This window comes from Pagrus pagrus (assembly GCF_965226575.1).
Source record: "Pagrus pagrus genome assembly, chromosome: 14".
Classification (NCBI taxonomy): domain Eukaryota; kingdom Metazoa; phylum Chordata; class Actinopteri; order Spariformes; family Sparidae; genus Pagrus; species Pagrus pagrus.
Window position 1 is genome coordinate 15,016,954 of NC_140198.1, and position 24,886 is coordinate 15,041,839.

At 41.5% G+C, this 24,886-nt stretch overlaps 1 protein-coding gene across 3 annotated transcripts in view; it reads left to right on the forward strand.

Moving 5' to 3' along the window:
- The first annotated feature begins 227 nt into the window (after positions 1 to 227).
- The window catches only part of LOC311268913 (roundabout homolog 2-like), an 88,695-nt gene continuing 64,036 nt past the window's right edge, over positions 228 to 24,886 (forward strand). For all 3 annotated transcript variants that reach the window (XM_084372869.1, XM_084372870.1, XM_084372871.1), the window contains exons 1-2: positions 228 to 760; positions 4,309 to 4,635. In XM_084372869.1, coding sequence (XP_084228995.1) covers positions 706 to 760; positions 4,309 to 4,635 — 382 coding nt within the window. In that variant the 5' untranslated portion in view covers positions 228 to 705. The remainder of the gene's footprint in view (positions 761 to 4,308; positions 4,636 to 24,886) is intronic.

A 24,886-nucleotide genomic window follows, 5' to 3' on the forward strand; every position in this document is an offset into this window, starting at 1 on the left:
TGTATCAGCTGCTCGTGTTAAATTGCCTCCCAGAAGAAGAGGCAGGGAGACACTAATGAGCATCATTATCAGCCTCCGATTGTCCTGAATGTAAAGTGCTCCTGACTTTTAGCGCTCACATCTATTGTGTATGTTCTCTCCGCCGGTTAGTTTCTCTCCCAGGGCAGCAGCGGAGTGGTGGTGGAGAGGAGAGCAGAGCAGAGCAGAGAGGAGAGGAGGGGCTGTGCTGTGCTGCTGCACCGTGCAGCTACTCACCTCTGACTGATTCCCCATCTCCACCTTTCATCTCTCAACTTGTCCCGCGTCAGGATGGATGCGTTCCCCCGCGTCGGGACCCGGTAAAGTGTCAGGAGAAGAATGCAGGGGGGAGAGCGTCGGAGCGTCTTTGGGCGTCGGTGATGTTTGCAATTGGTGACTGCAGAAATCTCCCCTAACGTGTCGGCGAGTCGACAGACAGACCACTGCTTTACTGGTGCGCTCCTGGAGAGAGGAAGGAGAATGGGCATGCGGATGAGAACGGGTCCTTTCAGCGGCTGAAATAACTGTTTTGGTTCACTCCCGCGAAACAGTCAATTGTCATAAAGTGAAGAGAAGATTGATTCATTCATTGAGTGGGTTTTTTTTCCTTTTCTTTTCCTTTTTTTTTTTTTTTTTCGCTTGAGGAGGAATTCATGCGCCGATAGCTCACGGGGCCAATATGCCAGAATGGGTCCTCTACAGTATTTCTTTCTCTGTGGACTTCTGTACACCCAAACCCACGGTAAGTTTGTGAATGCATCTGTTACTGAATGTGTTTGGTTGAAATGAACTGTTGAAAAAAAAAACCACACTGGACTGTGACCTGAAGCGTGTCCGACCCACAGTCTTGTCAGTTCAAGCGCGTCAAGAAAGAAACCGAGTGTTTTATCCTTCATGATTCAGAGTGGATTTGTTGTTTTTCGTTAAATTCGTGCTTGAAATCGTAAATGCGCCGGCCCCATGCGCCATTTCACTGCTTAATTTAGTCTTGATACAAGACATTGTTCCAGGCCAACTATTTAATGGCTTGGCCAGACGAAAGTTGCTCATTTATTCATAAGGGCTGCCATAATTGAACACATTTGTTACTTGAATACGATCTTTGGCAGCTTTAAAATTGCCAGTATTTTTTCTTTTTTAGAAGGAAGTGCTGTGAAATGAATAGGAAAAAAATCCACACTCAACATTAGACTTTATTATATTCTAAGGAAATTAATATCTTTATTAATTAAAACTCCCTAGATCTCATATTTTGGTTGTCTTGTGCTTATAAAGACCTTTTAAAGCCTTTAATTTATCAGCCTGGGCTCCCAGTTTGCTGTAATGGGACTTATCTGGGGTCATAATCGGTGTGGCCTTGTGTGAAAGGTTGCTCAGGCGGATGATGGAGCTGACTGTGTGTCCTATAGCTAAAGTGTCTAATGTGCCATAGAGAAGATGCTTACTCATACAATGAGTCCACAGGTTTCTCATACAATGCACAAGCCTACTGTACAGATGTTCAAATGCAGCTGCAGTTAAGAAACATTTCCGGGATTCTTGACAGGAAGCGTCCTTATCATGGAGAGTTTTGTATTACGTTGTCCCCTGGAGCCTATAGAACATAAATCTGTGTCAGTGTAGTAAATAAACTGGAAGTGTGAGCTGCACGTGGAGTGGTTGTAGATTCAGGGGGTTGGAGTAAATATGTGACCGGTTTATGTGGTGCAGCACAACTGGAATCAAAAGCAAAAAACAGTGCAGTGGTGTGCAAAGAGTCCTCTATAAGGTCACTTTGGAGGCTGTAGTTTGTGTTGAGCTGCTGCTGAAAGGAGTTTCGAATGTCCCGACCCCCTTTTACATCCATTGGGGGTTTTAATCGACACATCTCTGTCACAGTCTTGACATAAACATTACAGGCTTCACAAAAATAGGATCGATCGCAGGGCTGTTGCCTTGCCTTGAATTGATTCTACAGATGAATGTAATAAATGGGTTCACATTTCAGCCCTTTTTTCTCTTTAGTAGTTAAAATTCAAACATATGTGCGAAGGAGGCACAAATAATCCCGATAGATGGTGTCTGACTGAATACGCCAGTGGCAATACTGTAGGTAATCTGCGATCTATCAGAGGATAATACTCGGAGTTTGCAGCCCGTGCACAATACGATTTATATTACACGGACAGTGTGCCCATTTTGACTGTTTGTATCCATCCTAAGTCTTTAATCAATAGCGCCGATTTCAACTCTGCAGGGCTCTGACTGACTTTGTGGTTGTGACATCTCAAACTTAATTCTCAAATGACGAAAAGAACCTGAAAGACGGGTTCTCTTTGCTCGACAATCAAATGAATCCTTGGTTATAAGCCTAAATTGAGTTCCCCTGAACTCCGCTAGTAGACAGATGTCACCTCAAAGTGACTTTTATTAGAGTGGTCCCTGCTTACAAGCCCTGGCATGTTTCTGTTCAGCTTTTCTCTGGGCGGCCTTGAGTTTCAGCTTCAGCACCATGGATAGATCCTCACAAACAGACCAACTGGCAGAGAAAAAAGGACCTCTGTCTAGGCTATTCTCAATGCATCTTCGCCAAGACTCCAGCCAAATTATCATTTCATTTACAACCTGAGCAGGTATCAATCGAGGACTGTTCAGCTGTTTAAATGCCAATATTTAACCCAAGGACTCGCATGAAAAAAATCAAAATATCCATCTATTCATTTCCCATCCCCATTTATTCATACTCAGGGTCACGGGGTGCTGGAGCCTGCATCGAGCAGAAAGCAAGCAAACCCCCTGGACCGGTTGCCAATCGAGAGCTAACTGAGTGACAGGACCCTGCAGGACCTTCCTGCTTTTAGATGACAGTACCAACCACTGAGCCACTGAGCCACCCACAACTTAAATCATCTCATTTCAATTCTGTTGTCTGTCAGCTCAAGTCTCAAAGTCTGCATTAGCCACAATGGTGACTGGGTAATGGGACGACCAATTAGAAGAAGTCAGTATTTGTGCCTCACTGTGTATCCACAGTAATGTTGCTTAACCAAGAGACACATGTGTCGGGTTAAAACCATAATATATCGCCAGGGTTTGGTGCGTTGGCGCCAGCTAATGGAAGCCTTTTTGTCAACAAACCTCTTAACATTATAGACTGTCACATCCGTTTTACTCACATGTGGGGCTTTATTTCCAGCCAATCTTCATGGTTGCCTTTGCAATTTGTGTGATTTGTCACCGTCAGAGGGATAAAGACATGAGAGCGTGTAACATCATTTTCATTTATTTATATCTTATTTATTTTTTTGTCCAAAAAGTCTGCTCCTTAGTGACTCCAGAATTAAACTCAAGGGTTGTTTGCATGCGCACTACAGAAAAGAGAGACCTTTTAACACAGATATTATAATGTGCCCATACACCATGAAGCAGATGAGAGTTGTGGTGGTGTCATGTCAGGAAACAAACACAGTGGCGCTACATTTGGGTCATTCAGAGGTGGAATTTAAGTCACAGCGTCAAAGGTGTTCACACGGCCAAATTAATGGGAAAGAATGGGCCGAGGGAGGTTTGTTAACTGAGTTGAGGTTACACAAATTATGACATTATCTCGATAGTCAGGATTCAGAATTGTCTTGACATTTGCTATCAAATCCTCTTTTTAAAATCTAAATGTTCTGCATTTAAACTTTGCATGTCTGCACCATCACAGTACAAAGTGAAAAATCCCAAATAGCAGTCGCTGCTCTGCGCACAGCGAGACAACATGTTTGATGATGTCAGTGTTTGATGGAACGTGTTAATGAAAAAGCTAATGAGATGTAATGACTCCTCAGCTCCAGTCTGTGAAAGTAAATATGCGAGCCCGAGTGTAGTAACACAGCCAGTGAGAACCTCACACTTCCCTTTTGAGCACTGTAATGAAATTATACTTTGGATTTTTTCTGCCGATCACATTTACAAAACGTCCGTGCATCTCTAATATACATTTTGAAAGTAGGGAACACAGAATGTTAATGAGAGATGGGAACTAGTTTCTTTTCCTCAGAGCTGTGACTCGACATTTCTGGCCGTCATCTTCTTCTAATCAACAGTCATGTGATAATAAACAAACTGCTTTCATTTGAGCTTTTATTTTGTTGATGCTCAGCACTCAGAGTGGGAGCTGCTTTTTTGCTAACTAAATAGTTCCATGCACTCATCCCAAACATACTGCTGTTGAGGCCGCAGCAAAATTAAAATGCATTATTTATGTCTGTAAATATTATGGCAATTCCTTTAATGGGTCTCTCTGAATCTCTCGTTTCCCTCCAGGGTCTCGTCTTCGCCAGGAAGACTCCCCTCCCCGCATTGTGGAGCACCCTTCTGACCTCATTGTGTCCAAAGGGGAACCAGCCACTCTCAACTGCAAGGCAGAGGGCCGTCCAACCCCCACGGTGGAATGGTACAAAGATGGGGAGCGCGTTGAGACGGACCGTGACAACCCCCGTTCCCACCGCATGTTGCTGCCCAGCGGGTCCCTCTTCTTCCTACGCATCGTCCACGGGCGACGGAGCAAGCCCGACGACGGCAGCTACGTGTGCGTGGCCCGAAACTATCTGGGAGAGGCCGTAAGCCGGAACGCTTCTTTAGAAGTTGCACGTAAGTCTGAGTTTTTATCATGTCTCGAGGTACAGGCCTGGTCAAAGGAATCTCAGTGTTGCATGACACAGGAAGGAAAAAATGTAATGCAGTATGTATTGAGGTTGTTGACCCTTTGCGGGGTGTATGAGAATATGAAAATGTGTTAATGTTGAATCTGAAAAAGGTAGAGTTTATGTTAAATTAAGCATAACCTTTTGGGGCTGTTGTGCTAAGGGGTCCATATATAAGATGTCATCTGTCATAATGAGAGCAGCGTCACCTATCCACTGAACCCACAAGTGCGCGCGCGTATGCTTAGCCGTGTGTATAGCATGTGTGCGCACATGTGTGTGAATATGCTTTCAGACTGCTAGTGAGACCTGTCTGGATGACCTGTTTGAGTAATGTATGTGCGGAGATGTGAATCGCTCGGGGGAGGGAGAGAAAAGGGGGCAGGATTTTAACCTAGCTTTCACTGTTTGGATTTGGAAAGATGCAGCATGCTCCCAGCCAGTTCTCTCCCTGTGTGGGAGAGAGGCGCTCTGGGCTATTCACATTTCCATTATGTGCTAAACTGAGCTGATTTCTTGCCATGAACAAGATGCACACACGCTCGGACGCACACACAGATATACATGCATGCACACACAAACACCCACACTGTCTCCCCTGCTCTCTGTTTTCTCACTCTCGCAGAGATGTTGCACACAAGCAGGAAATAGGGAATTCCTGGCAAATAGTATATTGCGATTTGATTTGAAATTTCCAAAAGATTTATCCGCCCAAGCATTTCTGTATATTTTCCCGTTGTAGACATTTTTGTTCTGAATCATTAAATATGACATGTAATACTAATTGGAAGGGACATTCCGTATCAGATTTATGGTGTTTACAGTGCCATGGGCCTCATTATAGAAAAAACTTCCCTAACGGCTTGTCCTAGATTAAGGTTCAAGGTTCATTTATGAGTCATTCTACAACACATTAAAATGCAGGTTGTTGTCCTTTTATGCTACACAAGAAAAAAACATTTTTTGTGGTGGAGTGTTAAGAAGTCCCACAGCCTGTGGAAAGAAGCTGCTCTGTAGTCTGGTGGTACGGCAGCGGGTACTTCTGTATATTTTGTCAGACGGCAGCAGGGTGAACAGACTGTGACTGTGACAGACACCTCACTTCATCGATATCACTGATGCTTGGTAGATGGGTACCAATAATGTTCTGGGAATTTAAGTTTAAAAGAGAGGAACAATCCTAGGTTTCTGTCACACAAGCAATTCCACATCTCATTGCTGTTTCCTATCTCAATCCCTACTAGAACAGTTAACTTGATTCTGTCTATGTCTAGAGTGCACATGAGTCTGCCTGTGTCCATGATGAAAATGCAATATCAATGGCTGTCTCAGCTCACTTCTCACTGGCTAGCTAGCTTGCAGTAATGGACAAGAAAAGGTGGGCGTTCAATTTTAGCTTCGATGAGCCAGAGACATTAATCATGTTGGTGGATGAGAGGAAATTGCATCTTATTAGGAAGATTTCTTCCCAAATGTTGGCCAAGGATAAGGATTTGAAATGGCAAGAGGCGGCAGATGCTGTCACGTCAGTATACACAGCTTTAGGATTATAGGACCTACATGGTATTGAAGACGAATGAATCACGGGTGGATCCAGGCCACATTGCTACCAAATAATGTTTGACCATGTTTTGGTCCCCCAAAAGTCTTTATTGCCAACAAAACTGGCTCTTTAACCAGAAAGAGCAAACTGTCATCAAAAGGCACAGTTACCTTCAGCATCCTGCTCTGTCTCTCTGTCCTTAAGTTGTAGTACCTTCTCTCCTTGTGGGAAACCTCTACAGTATATTGCGGAAGCAGAAAACAGATAGCCTGGGTGACCTCTGTGGGGTTGCGTGAGATGCAAGCCCAGGATTTTAAAGACAGATCTGCAACCTCAGTCTGGAAGTCATACTTAGCAAAAAAACAGAGCATTTGTCATCTCTGGCAGAGCCCCATGCTCCCTTGGGGGCCTCTCCAGGGCTGGACACAACACATTGATCAAACTCAAAATTAATCGCCTCTGCAGTCGATAAACATGTATACCCGTAGTTAATACATGTCCATTTAAAGCATCACCATACAGTTTAAGAAACCTTTCAATCATTATATCAGTCTTGGTTTTTTCCCCATCTTCATTGTCAGTAGGTGAACAAATCTAACAGCAGTGGTATTTTTGGCAGTTTTATTGAATATAGGATATGGTCTATACCAGAGACCATCAACTGGCTGGTCTCAGTCCACATCAAGTGGACTAAGGCTTCTCGTCCAGCCTGCAGAATATGTACCAGTGGAAGAGACCCAGTACGTTATGTCGCTTACCTTGCAGACCCCTGAAAATGAACCAAAAAGTCAGTTATTTAAAGATTATTCTCCAACTTCATCCCATGTACTCCATCAAAACTGCTCTGTTCCCAAGCTGGCCATTCCAGCGGGGCAGTGCATGTAGTCGGAAAATTACAATGCTTGTCTCTCAGAGCAAGAGGCGTCACTTGGGGGTTCTTTGTTGGCCAACTACTGTATTTAGTCTCAAACTCTTTTTTTTGTGTGTTGCATCCTGGGATCCCAAAGAGTTTTTTCCTTGAGATAAGGACTCATTCACAGTTCAACTCATTGGTAGTTGAACTGAGGGTTTTGTATTGATCACTGACTGCGTCCTTAGTGGATATATGAGCATATTATCTAGTTACGTATCATAAATGATGTAGTCTAATAAAAATATCATGAATTTGTGTAAGAACGTGAAATATAACAGAATAATAATTGTGACTAATTATGCCTGATTAAGCTAATTCTGAACTTGAAAGTCTGGCTTACTCTGTGTCTGCTTAGAACCAATTCTGGCCCTTGAACAAATGTAGTTGATGTAGCTGATAGTCTCCATCCTAATTTAGGATTCCTAAATTCTCCAGTTAGGACTCTTCCATAATAGCTAAATTGCTATCCCAAGATGAGAAGGGATTTTTTTTATTCAATGCAGAAAGAAGGAAACATGTTCCTATATGTCATCTTAAACTGAGATAAGATAGGATTTCAGACTTACTGTAAAACGTTTCTGTAATGAAGCCCCTGTTGAGGCTGGTGCAGATGTGTCACCCACTCCGGATCTGTGTTTGGCTCTAACAAGAAGTCATGGAAGAGGAAGAAAAAGGAAAAAAAACTGAGACAAGAGCCCTGAACCTAATAGAGGCTGAGTGGAGACATTATCTGAGATCATTGTGTGTTTTTGTGCACCGCATCCTCACTTTGTCTTATTGCCTTTTCCACATTAGACAATTGTATTTCTATTGTCTTCTTTTACTGGTGCTGTTTCCTCGCCTTTTTTCCCGAATCAATAGTGGTGAACTGTCCTGGAAATACTAATGCTTGAGGAGGTGCTGGTTATTTGAGAGGACACAGATTTTCCCCTATACAGAAATTGTGTGTCCATGTGTGTCTTTGTGTTCGTGTATGTTCTGTTCCAGAACACAGGATTAGCTTTGACATATAAAAATTAGACAATGTGGTGTGTGATATTCTAGTTGATTATGATTATTATGATCTCGTGCTAACCGACTAAAACAGTATCAGATTCCACCCTGTGCTATACATCACATTTACATCGCACATCTTGAACAGTACAGTTGTATTTGAACATCCTTAATAATTCTTCCTCATAAAGAAACCAGAGACCCAAAACTGTCGTTACAGCGTCAGGAGACAAATTTTATAGCTGCTCCACTGATTCCCTTGACTGAATAGACGCCGACTTTATGAACACAATGACTGTGTCAGAGTGATTTTGTGGGGATTTTCTGGTTCGCCTTAAATACAATAAAGCTCATTTGTATTTTGCAGCTCAAACGGGCATCCTGAATTCATTTTCTGAGTTAATTGTCACATTTATTGTAAGTGTAGGCGCTGCAATTATTACTGATAAATCGTTTTTCTCTATTGTTGGAAAAGAGGTATGCTACTTATGTATCAGCAACACATGTGGAGGGCGAAATAACAGATGCATTATATTCTTGGAAATATCGTGTACTAAACAGACAGGACCTAAATTTAAATATGAGGAAATAAATATGGAACATGTTTTCATTGTGGCTCCAGAGTGGCTTCAGTGTTTAAAATGCTGTCATGTGAGTGATGAAGGATGTGTTGGAGAATATCGGATCACTCTTGAAGCCTTGTTCAGATCTCTTCATCAATTTTTAAGCATTTTGCTCCATGTATGGGGACAATAACATTTTCGGGATGAGTATGAGCATGTCAGAGTGCAATTTGTACTGCAATAAGTATGTTAAAGGTGCCATTTGTAAGAATTGGCGTCCTCTCAAATTCATACAGCAAGGGGGCAACATACCACCGGGGTAACCGCTAACTGCTGCTAACTGTAGATGCTGTTAGCTTGTTAGCTCAGTTAGTCGTGCAGCTAGCAGTCCAGAATAGGAGCTCGGAGTGGGGTGGGGGCTAGCTGTTAGCATGCTAACTTCAGTAGAGACAATTATGTTATAATGTCAAAACTGTTATTTCATCACATTCTGGCGATAATTTTATTTACTTTTTGAATGTTTTAAACGCATTTTCTTACATATTGCACCTTTAAATGCTATTTTCACTACTGTGAAACTCAAAGCTTAAAGCTGGATGGCCATATAACAACTGTGTAGGCTTTGCAATATAGTTGCTTCAAATTAAATTTTCCCCTTTGCATCGTTTTTTATAACTCCATATATTTTTAATGTTCACTACCTCATAGAAGAAGCTACATCCACTTATCTTTTTCAAAAGTTTACCCACAAATGAAGCTTCTTGCCAGTTAAAATTTAGTTCTGTGTTGTCTCCTCTTGTGCAAACAGTGTCAATAGGTTGTTTTTTCTCTTACATAAAAGACAGTACGACCATGGCAGCCTCGAGCCTTCTTTGTGTAATTCCGAATATCATGGCTACAGGGATGCATAATCGCATGACTCCTTCAGGGGCTACAGGATCCTGCCAGTATTGCTGCAGCCAAAGTTGTCATGCAATGCTGCGGGTGGGAGCAAGCGGTAGATGAAAGTGCTGTGGGGAGGCTCTGACAGTGAGCCTGGCTCAAAAAACGGTCTGTTTCCTCGGAGTCCACACACATCCTCAAATTTCCTAATGGGCTGTAGTATTGTATCTCGACCAGTGGCTTAGAAAATGTAGCTAACTAGAGGGGGCGCCGCTCCCATGGGTGCATTTGTGCTGTACAAGCTCAATTTTGGTGGTTCGTCGTGCATTTTATGAGCCTCAGTCTGACTGAAATTTGAAGGGGCATTATTCATTCCATGTGGTGCAAAACACTTCAGCTGTTTAAGATGGTAGGGAAGCTTAAAATATGTAAATTATTTAGATATGGCTGACAAATCTACAGCCGGCAGCCTGGCAAAACCAGATAATACACCTCCGAATATTTGTTTATCTTATAAATTTACCAAGCTTCACTGGAAAAACATTTATTTCTAAACTGTGAATTTTCCTTACATGTTGCAAAAGTAGAGGTCGTGACAAAGAACTACGTATGTTTTCTTCCTTCCTCCCTTTATTATCTTATTTCCCTTATTATATACTAACACATTTGTTTCCCTCAGGCTCACTTCAATACAACTATGATGTACATTAAAGGGATAGTTCAACACAAAATGGAAAACACGTATTTTCCCTCTCACCGGTGGTGTTATTTATCCATCTAGATGGTTTTGGTGTGATTTGCTGAGTTTTGGAGATATTACCATACCATAGGGATGTCTGACTTCTCTCTAACTAGATGGCACTCTGCTTTTTCAAACACATTTGAAAAAGTCAACCGCAATCTTTCTCTTTCCAGAAATCGTGACCTGGTTACTCAAGATAATCCACAGAACTTGTTTTGAACAATTTCACAGAGAGACTTTAAATTCATCTGCATGGTTATTTCAAGTCTTGTAGCACACTTGAGCTACAGGAAGTTGGGTTTGTAATTGAAGTGGTTTACATTGAACACACAGCTTGATTTAGTTGAAAGAGACTGAACATAAGAATTCCCAGCCATGCTTTTCTCGACGGCTAAAATTAAGAAAGCCAAAAGAGAGACACTGGAGGGAAGCAAATTTGATCCAAGGCCGCGTTCTGTATCGGCTGAGAGACCATCACTGGGCACAAATCTGGAGTATTTTCACCCTTGTTGAAATTCTATTTCCTGCGCAGTGCATATTTGACACGAATGATAACATCAGCCATTTCACAAAGAAATGAGGCCATGTCTGTTTATTATTAGAAGGTCTTGTATTTTTTGCTTGGGAAACAAGACTCATTGTGTTTCTCTTAGTGTTGCAGCATGTCACGTTCCTCACATCCAAGTATGTAATTTTAATAATCGACAGTCACCTGCTGTCAATGTGTACAATCACACACGGCCAACCACTGAGCCAGCTTTTCACATCTTCGGTCTGTTTATTCAGACGCTGCAGCTGAGCGCTACTTCAGAGCAGCGTCAACAAACAACTGTGCGACCTCCAGGCCACCAGTGGACTGGCACTAATCATCAGAGTGAGTGGCTGTTGATGGAATTAGAACAGCTCCCTCAAACTATTAAGAAGGGACAGAACGACATAAACAGTGATGTGTTGAAGGGAGGTGTGGGCGGAGGGGCGGCGGATGCAAGGGTGTTCATTAGCACAAAACTGGAGAGCAAGATGGGCCCCCCTCTGTTTGACTGTGCTAAGTGAATTAGAAGTATAGTCACTCAGCCAGACAATCATCAATTAAATCTTCCCTGTTAAAGGCGGCCAACAAACTAACCACAATGCTGGATAAATCTGGTATCTGGATTGTGTTTTTAGTGCACTGTAGTCATTATTTTGATGAGAGATTAAACACGCTGGAGGTTTATTTGAATTTTTTTATAGAATGAGTTGATTTAATGCTTTAGTTTCATTCCTTGATGTGCAGTCGTGGACGAAAAGGCGCTTGTAATAAACAGCAATAGCTTCAGAAGTGCCACCAATTTTGTTGTCGAGCTACTAGTGCTTGCGATGCTGAACAGAAGTAATGCAACTTTTAGATGGAGCCTAACCCAGCATGGAGTATTTGATAGACATACTGTAGATGTTTGTATGGCTGCAGCCAAGTCTACAGCCATGCTAGGAGATTGTGCTTTGAGCCAAATGCTCACAAAATTATATTTAGCAGGTATAACTTTCCCTTGCTCACCTGAGTTCAATATGTCAGCATGCTTAAAGTTGCAGCTTAATGCCGATCATAAAGTGCAGCTGCAGCTGATGGTAAAGCCTTCAGTTTTGCAGGTAGTTAGTTAAAAAAAAAAAAAGTTTGACAAACTAGATACCTCTGTAGCGTTTGCCAGATGGAGGCAGGGTGAACAGGCTTTTACCGCGGTGGTGACCACGACAGCTTGTTTGTGATGTTGATTGCCAGGAAAACTAACACTGGTTACCTGCTCCACCTCAGCTCCAGTGATGAAGACAGGGGTGTTTGTCTCAGCCTCCTATATAGTTTTTGAGATGTAGCCCATCCAACAGACAGACATTACCATCCATGTCTTGTATGTTTGCATCACCGGCAAAATACATGTGTGGAGAAGTGAAGTGTGAATAGCATTGCTATTATTAACATTATTCAATTGAGGCCATAAAGGTTGCCAGAAAATGATCTAGCTTTGACCTCAGCTTGTGATGCGTCTCTTCCCTGTTGAGAAATAATCCTCATTCTCTGCTTCCTTGTCACTGAGTATTCTTCAGCCCCGAAGACTATGCTGTAAACAACAATAGCCTAATTTGGATAATTTGAGAGTCTAACCATGCTTTCTCCAACCATGAAAGCGTTTCCCCTCCAAAATGCATCACATGGAAGGAATCATTTATCCTCACTTCCATATTTGTGCCTTGCAACTGGCATACACAGCGTGGGTAATGGATTAGAAAGTATTTGTGCTTGGTCAAGCATCCTGATCCAGGCCTCGGTTCTGGGTGGTATTTTTGTTGTGATACTAGAAATTAGGTTGTGGTCCGCCAGTAATATTATTAGGCACCTAGTTATCACTAGTAGTGAGATTCAGTAAAAATGTAGTACACCACTTACAGTACGGTTCAGAAGGACGTCTACTGGGAGGCACTCTCTGGTGTTTTGGAAAGTGGCGAGTTGCCATTAATCATGCATTTCACTCTTACCCATTGACAACATCCAAAGTTAGTGGCTGCCAGCCCTGTGTGTTCCCAGGCAGATTGTCAATGTTTTCTGTGAGTAGATAGGTTGGCCACATTGCACCATCTGTTGCCAGTCCAACAGCCCTCCTGTGTACTTATCCCCTGTTTGCCTTCCTCTGCCTTGCTCTCGTTAAGCCGGTGCAGAGTACCGAGTTTTGTGAACTCAGATCATCAGAACTGATCCTTCTCAGCCATCGAGGTGTCGGGGATAAGTTTGCGTTCTCATTATATTTATCATTCGCAGTCATTATTATGAAATTATATTGTATACAAATTGATTGACTTACGTTAAAAAACACTTAAAATGCAACTACACTGCAGACTGGAGTCTCTGTTAAAGGTGGCAAACAGGCAGATCAGCGTTATACGCTCCTTCTCCTCCATGAAATGTCCGTGTCAGACACAGTGTTTTTGTCTCAAAGAAAGAAATGACTACATGTATAACATCTGCCAAATTTTCAGGAAGGCTCAAATAATTAAACATTTTGATAGACAGCATTTCACAAGCGTTTAAATTTCTCCTAATTGAACAACTCACAAAATTGAGAGGTTTTAAAAGGGAGTCTGGGGAATTTCCCTCCCTCTTCATCTCCTTGCCATTATCGACTGCAGTTGCCAGTGTTCATGTTTTCTGTCTGCTGTAATGCAAAATATTTTCACAATGTTGTACATTTTTGTGAACAACTGTTCGATATAAGTTATCTTGGCCATTCAAATTGAAACATAAATTTCCCACACAAGCGCCCTGTATGTTCGTGAGCTTCATATACACACTGATGGGGCTTCAACCTTCATTATTATGTGAATCGTACACGTGTATGTATACAAAATGGAAAAGTGTATTGGAATGAGGACAGACCAGCAACTATTAGTTGATTAGTTGATTGAAAGAAAATTAATCGCCAGCTATTTTGATAATTCATTAAGCATTGCAGTCATTTTCCAATCAAAAGTGTCACATGTTTGCTGCTTCCAGCCTCTTTAACTTAAGCATTTGCTGTTTTTCTTTGTCAGTCAACGTAGTAAATGAAGAGTGTTTGGTTTTGGACTGTTGGTTGGACAAAAGAAGCGATTTGAAGACGTCGCTTTGGGCTCTGGGAAATTGTGATGAGCTTTTTTCACATTTTTGTTGACATTTTATAGCATAAACGATCAAATGACCAATCATCGAAATGATTGGAGGATTAATTGATAGTATTATCATCTCTTATGCTTTAAATGATGGGTATCTATTTGGATCCATGGTAAAAGATCTATCGCTCAAGCACAGACATCACTAAGATGTTTAAAGCTGTCAATATACCTGCAAGAGCCTTAGGTGGTGATCACACTGGAAAAAGTGAGGCATCGCAATACTTTTCCACCCAGCATGTCTAATCCTACTCAAACTGAGGCATTTTTTGCAGTTTGGACATCTTGCTGTGGTTAGGCAACACATAATCAGATATCCATGTCCTGTGTGCCAGCAAGCTATACATGACTATTTACAGCAGCTACATGAAGGCAAAACACAGCAACTGAAACACAAATCCAAATGAAACTGCCCCGAAGGCTTGAGTGCTCCACTAATGTTACTCTAAACTTGATGTTTGTTGTTTATGTCTGGCAAGTTGTGTCCGTTTAATCAGACGCCGTAGCTCCGGGTGGTCAGTAATAAGCACTGCTAGCCCTGTTTTCTCCATTTTTGTCGTTGACATTGCTGTTGGGAGAAGCGACCCCTGAGCTCTTGCGATTGGGCAGCAGAGGAAGAAGCTGCAGTGCCCCAGAGCGTGGATCTGTTCAGAGAGTCACACAAAACACACAAAAACGCTCAAAACTCTGACATATTGATCGACAAATGACAGTTATATAGCCTGTGGTTATCATTTTTTGCCGGTTTGCACGTCGAATTCAGAATGGCCTCGCAATAATGTGGTGTGCTGGGATGAATATAATCATAAAGGATGACGTTTGTGAGCAGTTGTCTGCATACATATCCCCTCGTGTCTGATTCATTTGCATCCCTCAAATGTAACTCAGATGTATGTATAATAATAATGTATAGCTGATTGCCATCTGTCTTCTCTCTCCAGTCAGAGCAGCATAATCACAAATGTACTATTTGCATTTTGTGCATAGTTGCTGAAATTGCTGTCCACTGCAGTGGCTGATTGTAATAGCATATTTTAATACGGCTGATGGCACACAACCTCAGGTCAGCATATCTCATCATTTGTTAAATTATACGTTCTGTCAGTGTAAGACAATAATAAAACAATACCAGAAACATATAGGAGATTTGTTTTCATCTGTTTAAGGTGGGCTGATGTGTATAACAGTGCGAATATAGAGGTGGCCAGGCCAGGCAAGTGGAAATAATTTATGCATATTTTTTGGCTGAAGACAGTGAGATAAGGGGCTAGCATCTGGTGCTAACTGGACCATGCTCACTCCTTGGAGGTCTGTGCATTATGAGGTTCGGTAAGTTAGCTAAGGGCTAGCATCTGGTGTTAATTGGACCATGCAAACACCTTTAAGAGCTCTGGTGCACTTTCTTACAGTCGGTTGGAAGAAACATATGCCTGGTGTGAAGAAGCATACTAACTGGATTTACTCTGTTGCAGCTTGTTGTAGCTTTTTTAAATTCTTTTCGGAAGCAGCTGTATGTATGAGTTAGTTCAACATGTTACATTTTGCAGTCAATTAGTGTTGTTTTAACAAATTTACTCCCAAGTTTTATGTCTTTTGCAAAATGGTTTTCTACACTCAGTGGCCACTTTATTACTGTACACAGTTACATTCGAATGCAAAACACCTCTGCCATAAAGTCTACCTTTAAGTTTCTGTGAAGACTATGATAAAGGTGTACTGTGAATAAAATTTAAAAAAAAATTGAAACAAGGCAGTCAGTGCTGGTGTTGTACTGGACTGCATAGTATTGGGATGAGTTTCTAATATTCTGCTCCCGTTCATGCATGTTAATAAAGCCACCTTAAAGTATATTGTAGTCCAGTACAACACCATCACCTACTATGACCTAAATATATAATTAACTGTTGCTAGCTTCCCCTAAAGAGACCTTGACAAGTTTTACCTACATGTATGAAATTTGGTCCACATGTGCATTAGACCTAGATCAACAAAAAAGCTTCTTTGTATCATGAGCTAAACCCAACAGGAAGTCTGTCATTTTGAATTTTTGTGGGAGCTGGTTTTGCCATTTAAAGGTGTTGTACTTTAACAAACTCCTACTACATATTTAATTTGAATTTGGCTTTTATTTTAAGAGTCTCCAATTTGCCCAACCATCTCTGATACGTCGCTATAATAGTTCTACTTAATCTATATAGAAGTTTGATTTCCATTTCAACAATACGTCAAGTCACCATTACCTTGCTTTCCCCATTAACAAGCAATAAAGTGCTGTCAAGCAAAATTATGATGAAAGATATTTGTCGGCGAGCTTTCTCCCATGAGAATAACCAGAGTGCATTTGGCTTAGCTGGTTTGATTTTTTTTTTTTATTTGTCCTCATATGAATTATTTAACTTCCTAGATAGCATGGATGAGCGAGTACACCATTATCTGAACTATATCTGTTTAACTAAATTATCTGTATCCATAGCTTTACTTTGAGCGGGTGGGGCTTAAACTGGAAGTGGGCTGATCAGAAGTTGCTTTACTTATATCCATATAGAAAATATATTTACAGAACAGCCTCAGAATTGAGCTTCAGATCAATGTTTTTGATTTAAAGAGCAAGAAAACTATTTACACAACGAGTTTTTAATACATTTGAATGAATAATCTTCATCTGAATAGTGACACATTTTACTGGGATGATATTCGTAAAGCAGATGATCTGCACTGATACTCATTTCAGCCATGTACTTGTTCAACCCGACTGGATATATTGTTTTATCAAATGCATCTAGGGCTGTTGTTGGACTTCCTTCAAAAGAAAACACAAGACTAAATATAGTGTATTGCTGCCTGGTGAAAGGTTGCGTAAAGAGTTCATGAGAAGTGCAGCTTGACACATCGATGAAAAGAGTATGGCTGAAACTTGACTCGGCTGTATTCACTGTGAAGTCCACTCTAATGATATCATCAGTCAGATCCATTAGTATAACAGTGGCTATGTCTAAGAAGTCACTGGCAAAACTCTGGTAAAGGTCATATTGGGTCAAGCTGCTCACATGCACCTGTCACAGCCCTTGACTGAGGATCCCTGTTATGAATAAACCAAATCTTCCCGTCTGCCTGAGGTGTCCTGCCCGCAAATTGAAAATCCTCCAGCAAAACAGTGTGGACGGGTTCAGCTGCCAGCTCCTCCATTCCCTCTCTGACAGACACTGCTTCTCCTGCAGTGGGAAAAAAATATGTTTACTGTCAAAGCAGCCTTGAGTTTGAACATTATAGTCCAGGAGAAGACTGTGAGATAAAAATGAATCCACACATTTCTTTTTTGAACATGTTAATAACTGATATATTGACATCCTCCCATGCAATATATACAAACACATTTGATCATTTTGTGTGTACATGTCTGGGCTGGGACTTGGCACCGACCGTATGACACAATGCATTTTCAATATGATGGATCACAAAATGATTCATTACACACCGCTGTCTACCTTTCAAGGTAATATATTGTGCCGCCTCACACCGTACATTATTTGCTATAGTTTAATGCAGTCGTGTTTCAACATTTGAATTTGAAATATGGCTACACATCTCCTTTTAGATGAGTTGGCGCTGGCTTAAGCTACTCCATTAGCAGACCTTGAATGAGGCCTTCACACTGTTACGGATACAGCTGTAACTTATTGCTGCTGTCATCGATGGAAGCTGCAGCTGGGTGTTGCCTTCTGTTTTCTGAGAGCTGCATCCAGACATGTTTCATAACCACTATATAAAGTCAGGTATCATTATTAGGATTCATAGAAGGGATAATAGGAACAAAAACAGTAAAATCATAGTGGTCATTTTCAAACTGGCCCTGAGCATGGCAATGTGCTGTTTTGTATGTTGCAAAAAAATCGTAATTCTGCCAAATATACTGCATGCGCCTCATTCTGGTTAAGATATCAAATTATGATTAAAGGTGCAATATATAAGAATTTTAATTAAAACACTTCAAAAGTTAACAAAATTATTAATAACATTTAGAAATAACAGTTTGACATTGTGTTTTTTTTTCAAAGAGATAGAGAAGAGATATCTACTGAAGTTAGCATGTGATAGCGGTATCAACACCAAGTTTCCCCTGGTTACATGCTGCTATTCCGACACACCGCTATTTAGACAGTGACCTGTAATAGTCGGAATAGCAGCATTAAAGTTATTTTTCAAGCGTCCCACTATTTCGACATTTTGTTTTGTCATAGTCGGAGACATGTCGGAATAGCTGCATGTCTAAGTAGAGACATGTCGGAATAGCGGGCGGACCCTGTTTCCCCTGGTAGTCCGGCTAGCTGCACGGCTAACTGAGCTTACAAGCTAACAGTAGCCACAGTCATGGGTGAATAAATAATATACAGTTAGCAGTTACTCTGGCGAAATGCTGCACCATTTTTTGGGGGGGAAATGAATTCAAGTCTTACATGTTGCACATTAAATATAGGACACAGTGACTTAGAAAGTAACATTTCAGTGACGAAAAGACATTAGTTTTCAGAAATGTCACTTTAAAACTTATTTGAACGCAAGAAACATCTTCTATTCATTGTTTGTTTTTTTAACTTATTTCTGAAGTGGCATTTTTTCCAGTGTATGTGTGTGCGGGGACATGAGCGTCTTAACTTGTGTGTGATTGCGTGTGCATCTGAGTGTGACAAAGCTAAGTCATGTGTCTCTCAGCAAAATGATAATAGCACATAATTGTAGCTGTGCAGTGATTGATGTGCAGTTTCTGCATAAACATAAGCCTCGCAAGATGGCATCTTCAGGCACATTTGTTACTAATGAAACAAAGATAACACAGAGGGACTTTTGCACTTTCATATGCAGTAGTATTGTAATGTAGCATACAAACAGAATGTTTCTTTTCTGGTATTTTATGCTGGGCTGGAAGCTAGTCATTGTGTTGGAATATACCTTGTATTTTCATGGTGTACTGCCCCTAATTTAAGTAAATATATAAACTCCCTTCAGTGGTCTCCAGTCTGCTGGGTGATGAGAGTGAAGAACATCACCAGCCAGCCAGAGGGACTCTGCAGTTGGTTCATTATTCATGTGGCCCACACAACATTTCACCAATCTAGGCCAAAGCGCTGTTATAGTTGCTAAGTGTCATCTTCCAGACTTCCGTTCGCCCATTCATTCACCTCCATCACGTCAGTTTACCCAGAAATCGTCAACAACTCTATCCATTGCATCCTCCCGATTCACAAGAAGCGGAGAGTGTCAAGGCTAGGGCAGCAAGAAGATGACATCAGACTTCCCCCTTACACACCTCAGTGAGTAAAAAGGAAAAGGAATATCCGGTAGCTTGATTAATTCATGAAATCCACCGAATGTAGTATCTTACTTTTATTCAACCCCCAAGCCCACACACTCAAGCATCTGTTTTCTTCTGCTTTTTACCTGGCCTAGGTTATTTCATAAATAAATGCTTTTTACAAAACAGAGAGTGCTGTTCTGTGGCCTGTCGTTGCTTTTTATGCCGACGAAGCCTCAAAGTGCTGCACCCCAGTGTGTGTCAATTCATTCTCCACTCTTGTACAGGATGTAATTGCAACAAGGCAGCAAATTAGATTCCATCCCATGTGACACGCGTCTGTTTGTGTGAAGCAAGCCATACTTGTTGTTGGTGTTGTGAGGAAAGAGGGTTGGACTGGATGACGGATTCAGAGCCAGCATACCAAGCCTCAATTCCAGTCCCAATTTTTACCCCTTTCTCTTGTTTTTGAGTGCCCCTCAGAACAGTTACTCATACGTCACCAGTAGTAACTAATATTTATCCATTTATTTGAACAGATGCAACTGGACATTTCCAATATGCTGTGATGACTCTTGCATTACTGATATTTCCACAATGCAAACTGACATTAAAAGAGCAATATGTAGGAACTGGCCACCTGTCAAATTCATACTGACAGGGCAGCATATCATCAGCGTAACCGCTAACTATAGCTGCTGTTATCTAGTAAGCTTAGTTAACCATGCAGCTAGGGGCCATCGTAGTCGACTCTGCCCGAACTGGGAGCACATTCGGGAAGTTTTGGTGTTGTTTACTATTGGACTGTCACATCTTGATGTACAAAGTGGCTACGGGCTAGCATGCTTACTTCAATAAACATCCCTGCAACACAGTACATATGCTGTACATCTATGACATTACGTCAAAACTTCACAAACTTTTGCCTTAACAAAAATCCTGCCAGTCTGCACTGATATTAGAGGAGCCGGACCAAGAGCAGCAACTTCACTGCTGGACTTAAATTTCAGGCAGCACATGTCACCAAAAGGAGGGGGACTACAACTTCGATATACAGCAAAATGCGGGACTGCACTAATTAGTGTAATGTTAGCTAGCTAGCTAGTTCGCTACCGAGACTAGAGCAAACTAGTAGCAATTGTTTTCTGCTTGACCATTATACATTGAAGCAACAGTTTGAAGTGTGCCTCTGTTTGGAGGGCCATGTAGCCCTAACCTTTGCCCGACCCCTCTATCCCAACAACAATCAGGACACCCTACTTTCACCATGTAATGGAAGGGGAGGTCCTTCATGTACTATTCAAACCTCGGTGTGCTTTACTTTCTGTCCTTTACACCAAACAGTCTTCTCAATAAGCACCTTGCATATTCCCTCACTACTCCACTCACTAGATTACTACCTCATCTCCAACAATAAAAACATAATTTCTAAGAGAGAGTTGTTAGTATGAATCTGCTGCCTTCCACATCATGGATTTTTGTGCACTTTAAGTATGCTTCATTTGCTGTATGCTGTGGGGACTCTTAAGTCCCTCTCTGTAGTTGTAAAAATCCCTTATCTGAATTAAAAGTGATAGGAAGCACATGTCGTGGAGCTGCTGAGCCTATACTGGCTTAACTTCATACTTAAAGACACTTTACACTAGTTCACAGTGAAGGATGGCATGGCGTGTAATTGCATTTGTTGTCCAAGTGAAACACTTTTTTTTTTTTTTAACCAAAGACTCAGACTTTCGAGAATGACTCTCCCGTTCCAGTGTCTGGCTGCCGTGTGGGGTGGTTAAAAAAAAAAAAAGGGTTATTGTAGGCTGAGTTGAGTGTAACTGTGACGCAGACATAACAAGACTAAGTGGATGTTGCACAATAGCAGCAGTTGGTGGATCATAGGAGCCACAACACTGTGCTATCCCCTATTTTTACTTTATCCTTTATCCTTTATATCCTAGGCTGAGTACCGGGGAGGGAAAGATGGTGGAAGATAACAACTCATGTAGAAAACCATAGCAGAAAGATCTAAACACACTTTATAATTTAATACATCGATTTAATTATACACAAGACAAACATGTGTAAAACAGTTTCATATGTGTTGCTGTGTAAAGGGTGATGCTCTCATGGTTAGTGGGTTAGCTTGGTTCTCATGCTCCAGTAGTTAATGTGCACTAGTCCATCGCTGCAGATGTTGTCCGCATGGGGACTGCGACTGAGGAGTGACCAACGGAGCTCAGCGTGGGGAGGGATGGACAGTGTGTTCCAGAACAGATGTTACCAGCCTTTGTGCGTTTGTCATTTGGGCTTTAATCTGGTCACTGAAGGGCATTAGAGTATATAGAAGGCAAAGGCTCACGGATGCTGCCGTGCACGGGCACCCCAGCTGTCTGCACCCTTCGGACGCCACCCAACACACACACACACACACACCTAAATCCTAAATTCACTCCCATATTCAAGCTCCTCCTCGTCAAATCCATGCTCAGGCACACATGCAAAGCAACCAAACAGCACACAGTTTGTAATTGGCTCAGAATTAGGGCACATGGTGTATTGTTGAACCTGTGGAGATTATGCATTATGCTTGAATCTGTGGAGATTATGCAGCTCTGGGATATTATGCCTCCATTTTCTCTGATTGCCTCTGTGTTATTTCCCTGCCTGTGTCACAGCGAACATCCCACTCATTCCATCCCTTCTCTCCCTAATATTGTACCTCATTCTCTTTTCACTTTCCTCTCAATTCCCCTCTGTTGTTCTGCACCCTTAACTCCTCTCCCTCTAAGATTCTCTCTCTCCTCTTCACCCCCTCCACCCTCCTCCTCCTCCTCCTCTCTGCCTCCCCTCCGTAGGGCCTCTGGCTGTCTCCCCACAAGTGATGTTCTCCTGGCCAGATGATGCATGCATATCTCTTGTGTCTTCTTGATGCTAACTCACGTCGACACTTGCACGGCATTGTGGGATTATGCTCTCGGTCATATTTCATGTAATGATGAAAATGATGATGGTGATGAGGATTCAGGGGTTGGGTGGGGAGAGTGGAGGGGAGGGGGGGTTGTTTCTATTTTCTGCCCTTGTCTTTTCTTCAATATCAATCAGGGCGGTGAGATAAGATGGAATAATTGGGTGTTCACAGAAAGTGGAGACGAAATAACAAGTTTTGGTTCGAGTTTGGTTCCCTTTCACTTTCCGTGCCGTTGGAGCAACATGCAGCGCGCTACACAAAAGGACCAGCCAGAACTGCACCACTTTCACAGCTGCTAATCCCTGAATCGTCTGTTTTCTTCTCGTATTGGATGTTTTGTTTCTTTTGTTCGCGTCGTGAGCAACCACGTTTGCATGAACACCACGTTCAGAAGAAGAGGCAGGAAGTGAAAATCATCCTTAATAGAGTAGCATTTTCCTCACAAGGGGAAATATGTTCAGAGTGAGAGGGAAAACAGGGAGGATAAACACATTCAGGGGAAAGGGGAGGGGTACGGTTATTGGACTAACCCTGGAGAGAGACGGGATGAGTGGGGGCCACGGCAGACTTTTTGCCCTCCAACAGTATCTCCTCCATGTGTGCGTGTGTGCAGTGTGTTTGTGTGCGAGATGTGTGCAGTACTGTGCACATTTCAGGGACTTGCAGCAGCTATGCAAAGCTGTGTCAGTGGATATAGCATCTATGGAAGAGAGATTTCTTCACAGTCTTCGCTACACCCTAATTAATCTGCTTAAACCTGCTAGGCCTGTCTCCAGCACTCTTACACATCAGAAAAGCCAGGCAGCTCAGAATCCAACCAGGATTTTCTCCATGGATGCCAGTGGAAAATCACTCCAGCCCACACAGCTGACAGTTCTCTGTCAGAGTGTGCAGAAATGCATATAAAATAGAGACAAACATACACCTCATCATTTCCCTTGATGGATGTTGGGTGGGGAGGCGGTTGTCACAAGGGGTCATGAAGCCCCTGAAACAATCAGGTTGTTGGTTTTGAATTGCCTGCCTACTGGGGAACAGGCACTTCCGTATAGCCGACAGATGAAGCAATTTGTGGTCAGTTGAGTTCTTTGAGCCTTGCCCCAGGCGATGGCTGTGATCTGGGCCTCACACAAATCCCAATGACAAAAGAGTGACATTCATTTTCTGTCTCTTTCACTCACTGTTACTGCCAGAGCTGTTGTAAACACTTCTCTTGGAAATATTTAATGGAGCCAGACCATACAGTCAACTGTTTGTGGAAACTGTCCCAACTTAAATTCAGTATACTCACCCAACTTCATTCAAGTCTGCTGTTACAATTGGCCTCTTAATCAATTAGTTGAAAGAAAGAAAATGAATCACTAACTCTTTTTATGAATTGTTAATTGTTTCTGGTAATTTTTTTAACATTTTATTGATAATGCATATTTTTGTATTATATTTTCAACTAAAATTCTTACATATTGCACCTTTAATGCTATTAAAGAGCTTTTGCATGAAACCATTTCTGCATATTTTGCTTGCCACAGTAGACTACAGATTCCTACACTGACCATCAAAACATTAACTGCAAAGCTACTCTTTCATGACTGATTTTAAAGGTGCAATATGTAAAAAGCAAATTTTCATTCAACAACTAAATGCTATTAACATAATTCAAATAAATAGAGTTTTAATATTATTTAAAAACATTGATGTAATGTGTTTCAGAGATATCTAATTAAGTTGGCATGCTAACCAGCTAGCCCCAGCCTGTCCTTTTTCATAATACCACTAGTTGCACGGCTAACTGAGCTAACTAGCTAACAGCAGTTACAGTTAGTGAAATGTTGCCCCCATTTGTTTTGAGTTCCAGAGGTGGCCAATTCTTACATACTGCATCTTTAACTAATCATAAGAATTGTGTGGTGTTGTTTCTCTGAGTATGTTTTGGATCTGCGGGGCTACTTCTTGGCTCAGCTCAGTGTTATAATGTTTTTGATATTATGTGTAAAATGTATTTGAATGATATGTAACATCTCTTACTCAATACACTATGGAATTGAATTGTGGGAGTTGATCGATTGTGATTTAGTAAGGATGAATGAATGAAAACAAAACATTTTGTTGTGATTCTGTACATTTGGACTGCAATCTTGTGAGTAACAGCTTGCTCAAGGACAATTAAAAAAGAGAAATACGGACGTGTTTTGTATATCAAACCCGTTCCCTAACAATGGCAAGACAATTACAGTTTTAACACTTGACCTGCCTGTTCTATTGATTTGGAATCAAACATCTCCTCTGAATGTTGCTGGCGCAGCCAAAGCGTTCGCAATCACTCTTATTAAACTTCCAGACAGTCCGCTGGAGCTTACCTCACTACTATTAGAGTCAGACATTAAAGGGCTTTTTAGCATTTTGTGAAATGAAGAATGTAATTCATCATCCACGTGTAGACACAGTTTTGCATGTTAATGCTATTATGGAAGGAACACAGGCACAGGCCTTTTAACATAATTAATTTGTATTTTTAAGGTGTGTCACTTATTGAGTGGAAAATGGATGAGAAGATTAACAAAATGACTCAATTCATGTAATTTGCTAAGCCAAAAAGCAGTGTTTGTGTGGATTTAAGTGATGTGTTTACTAAACTGCT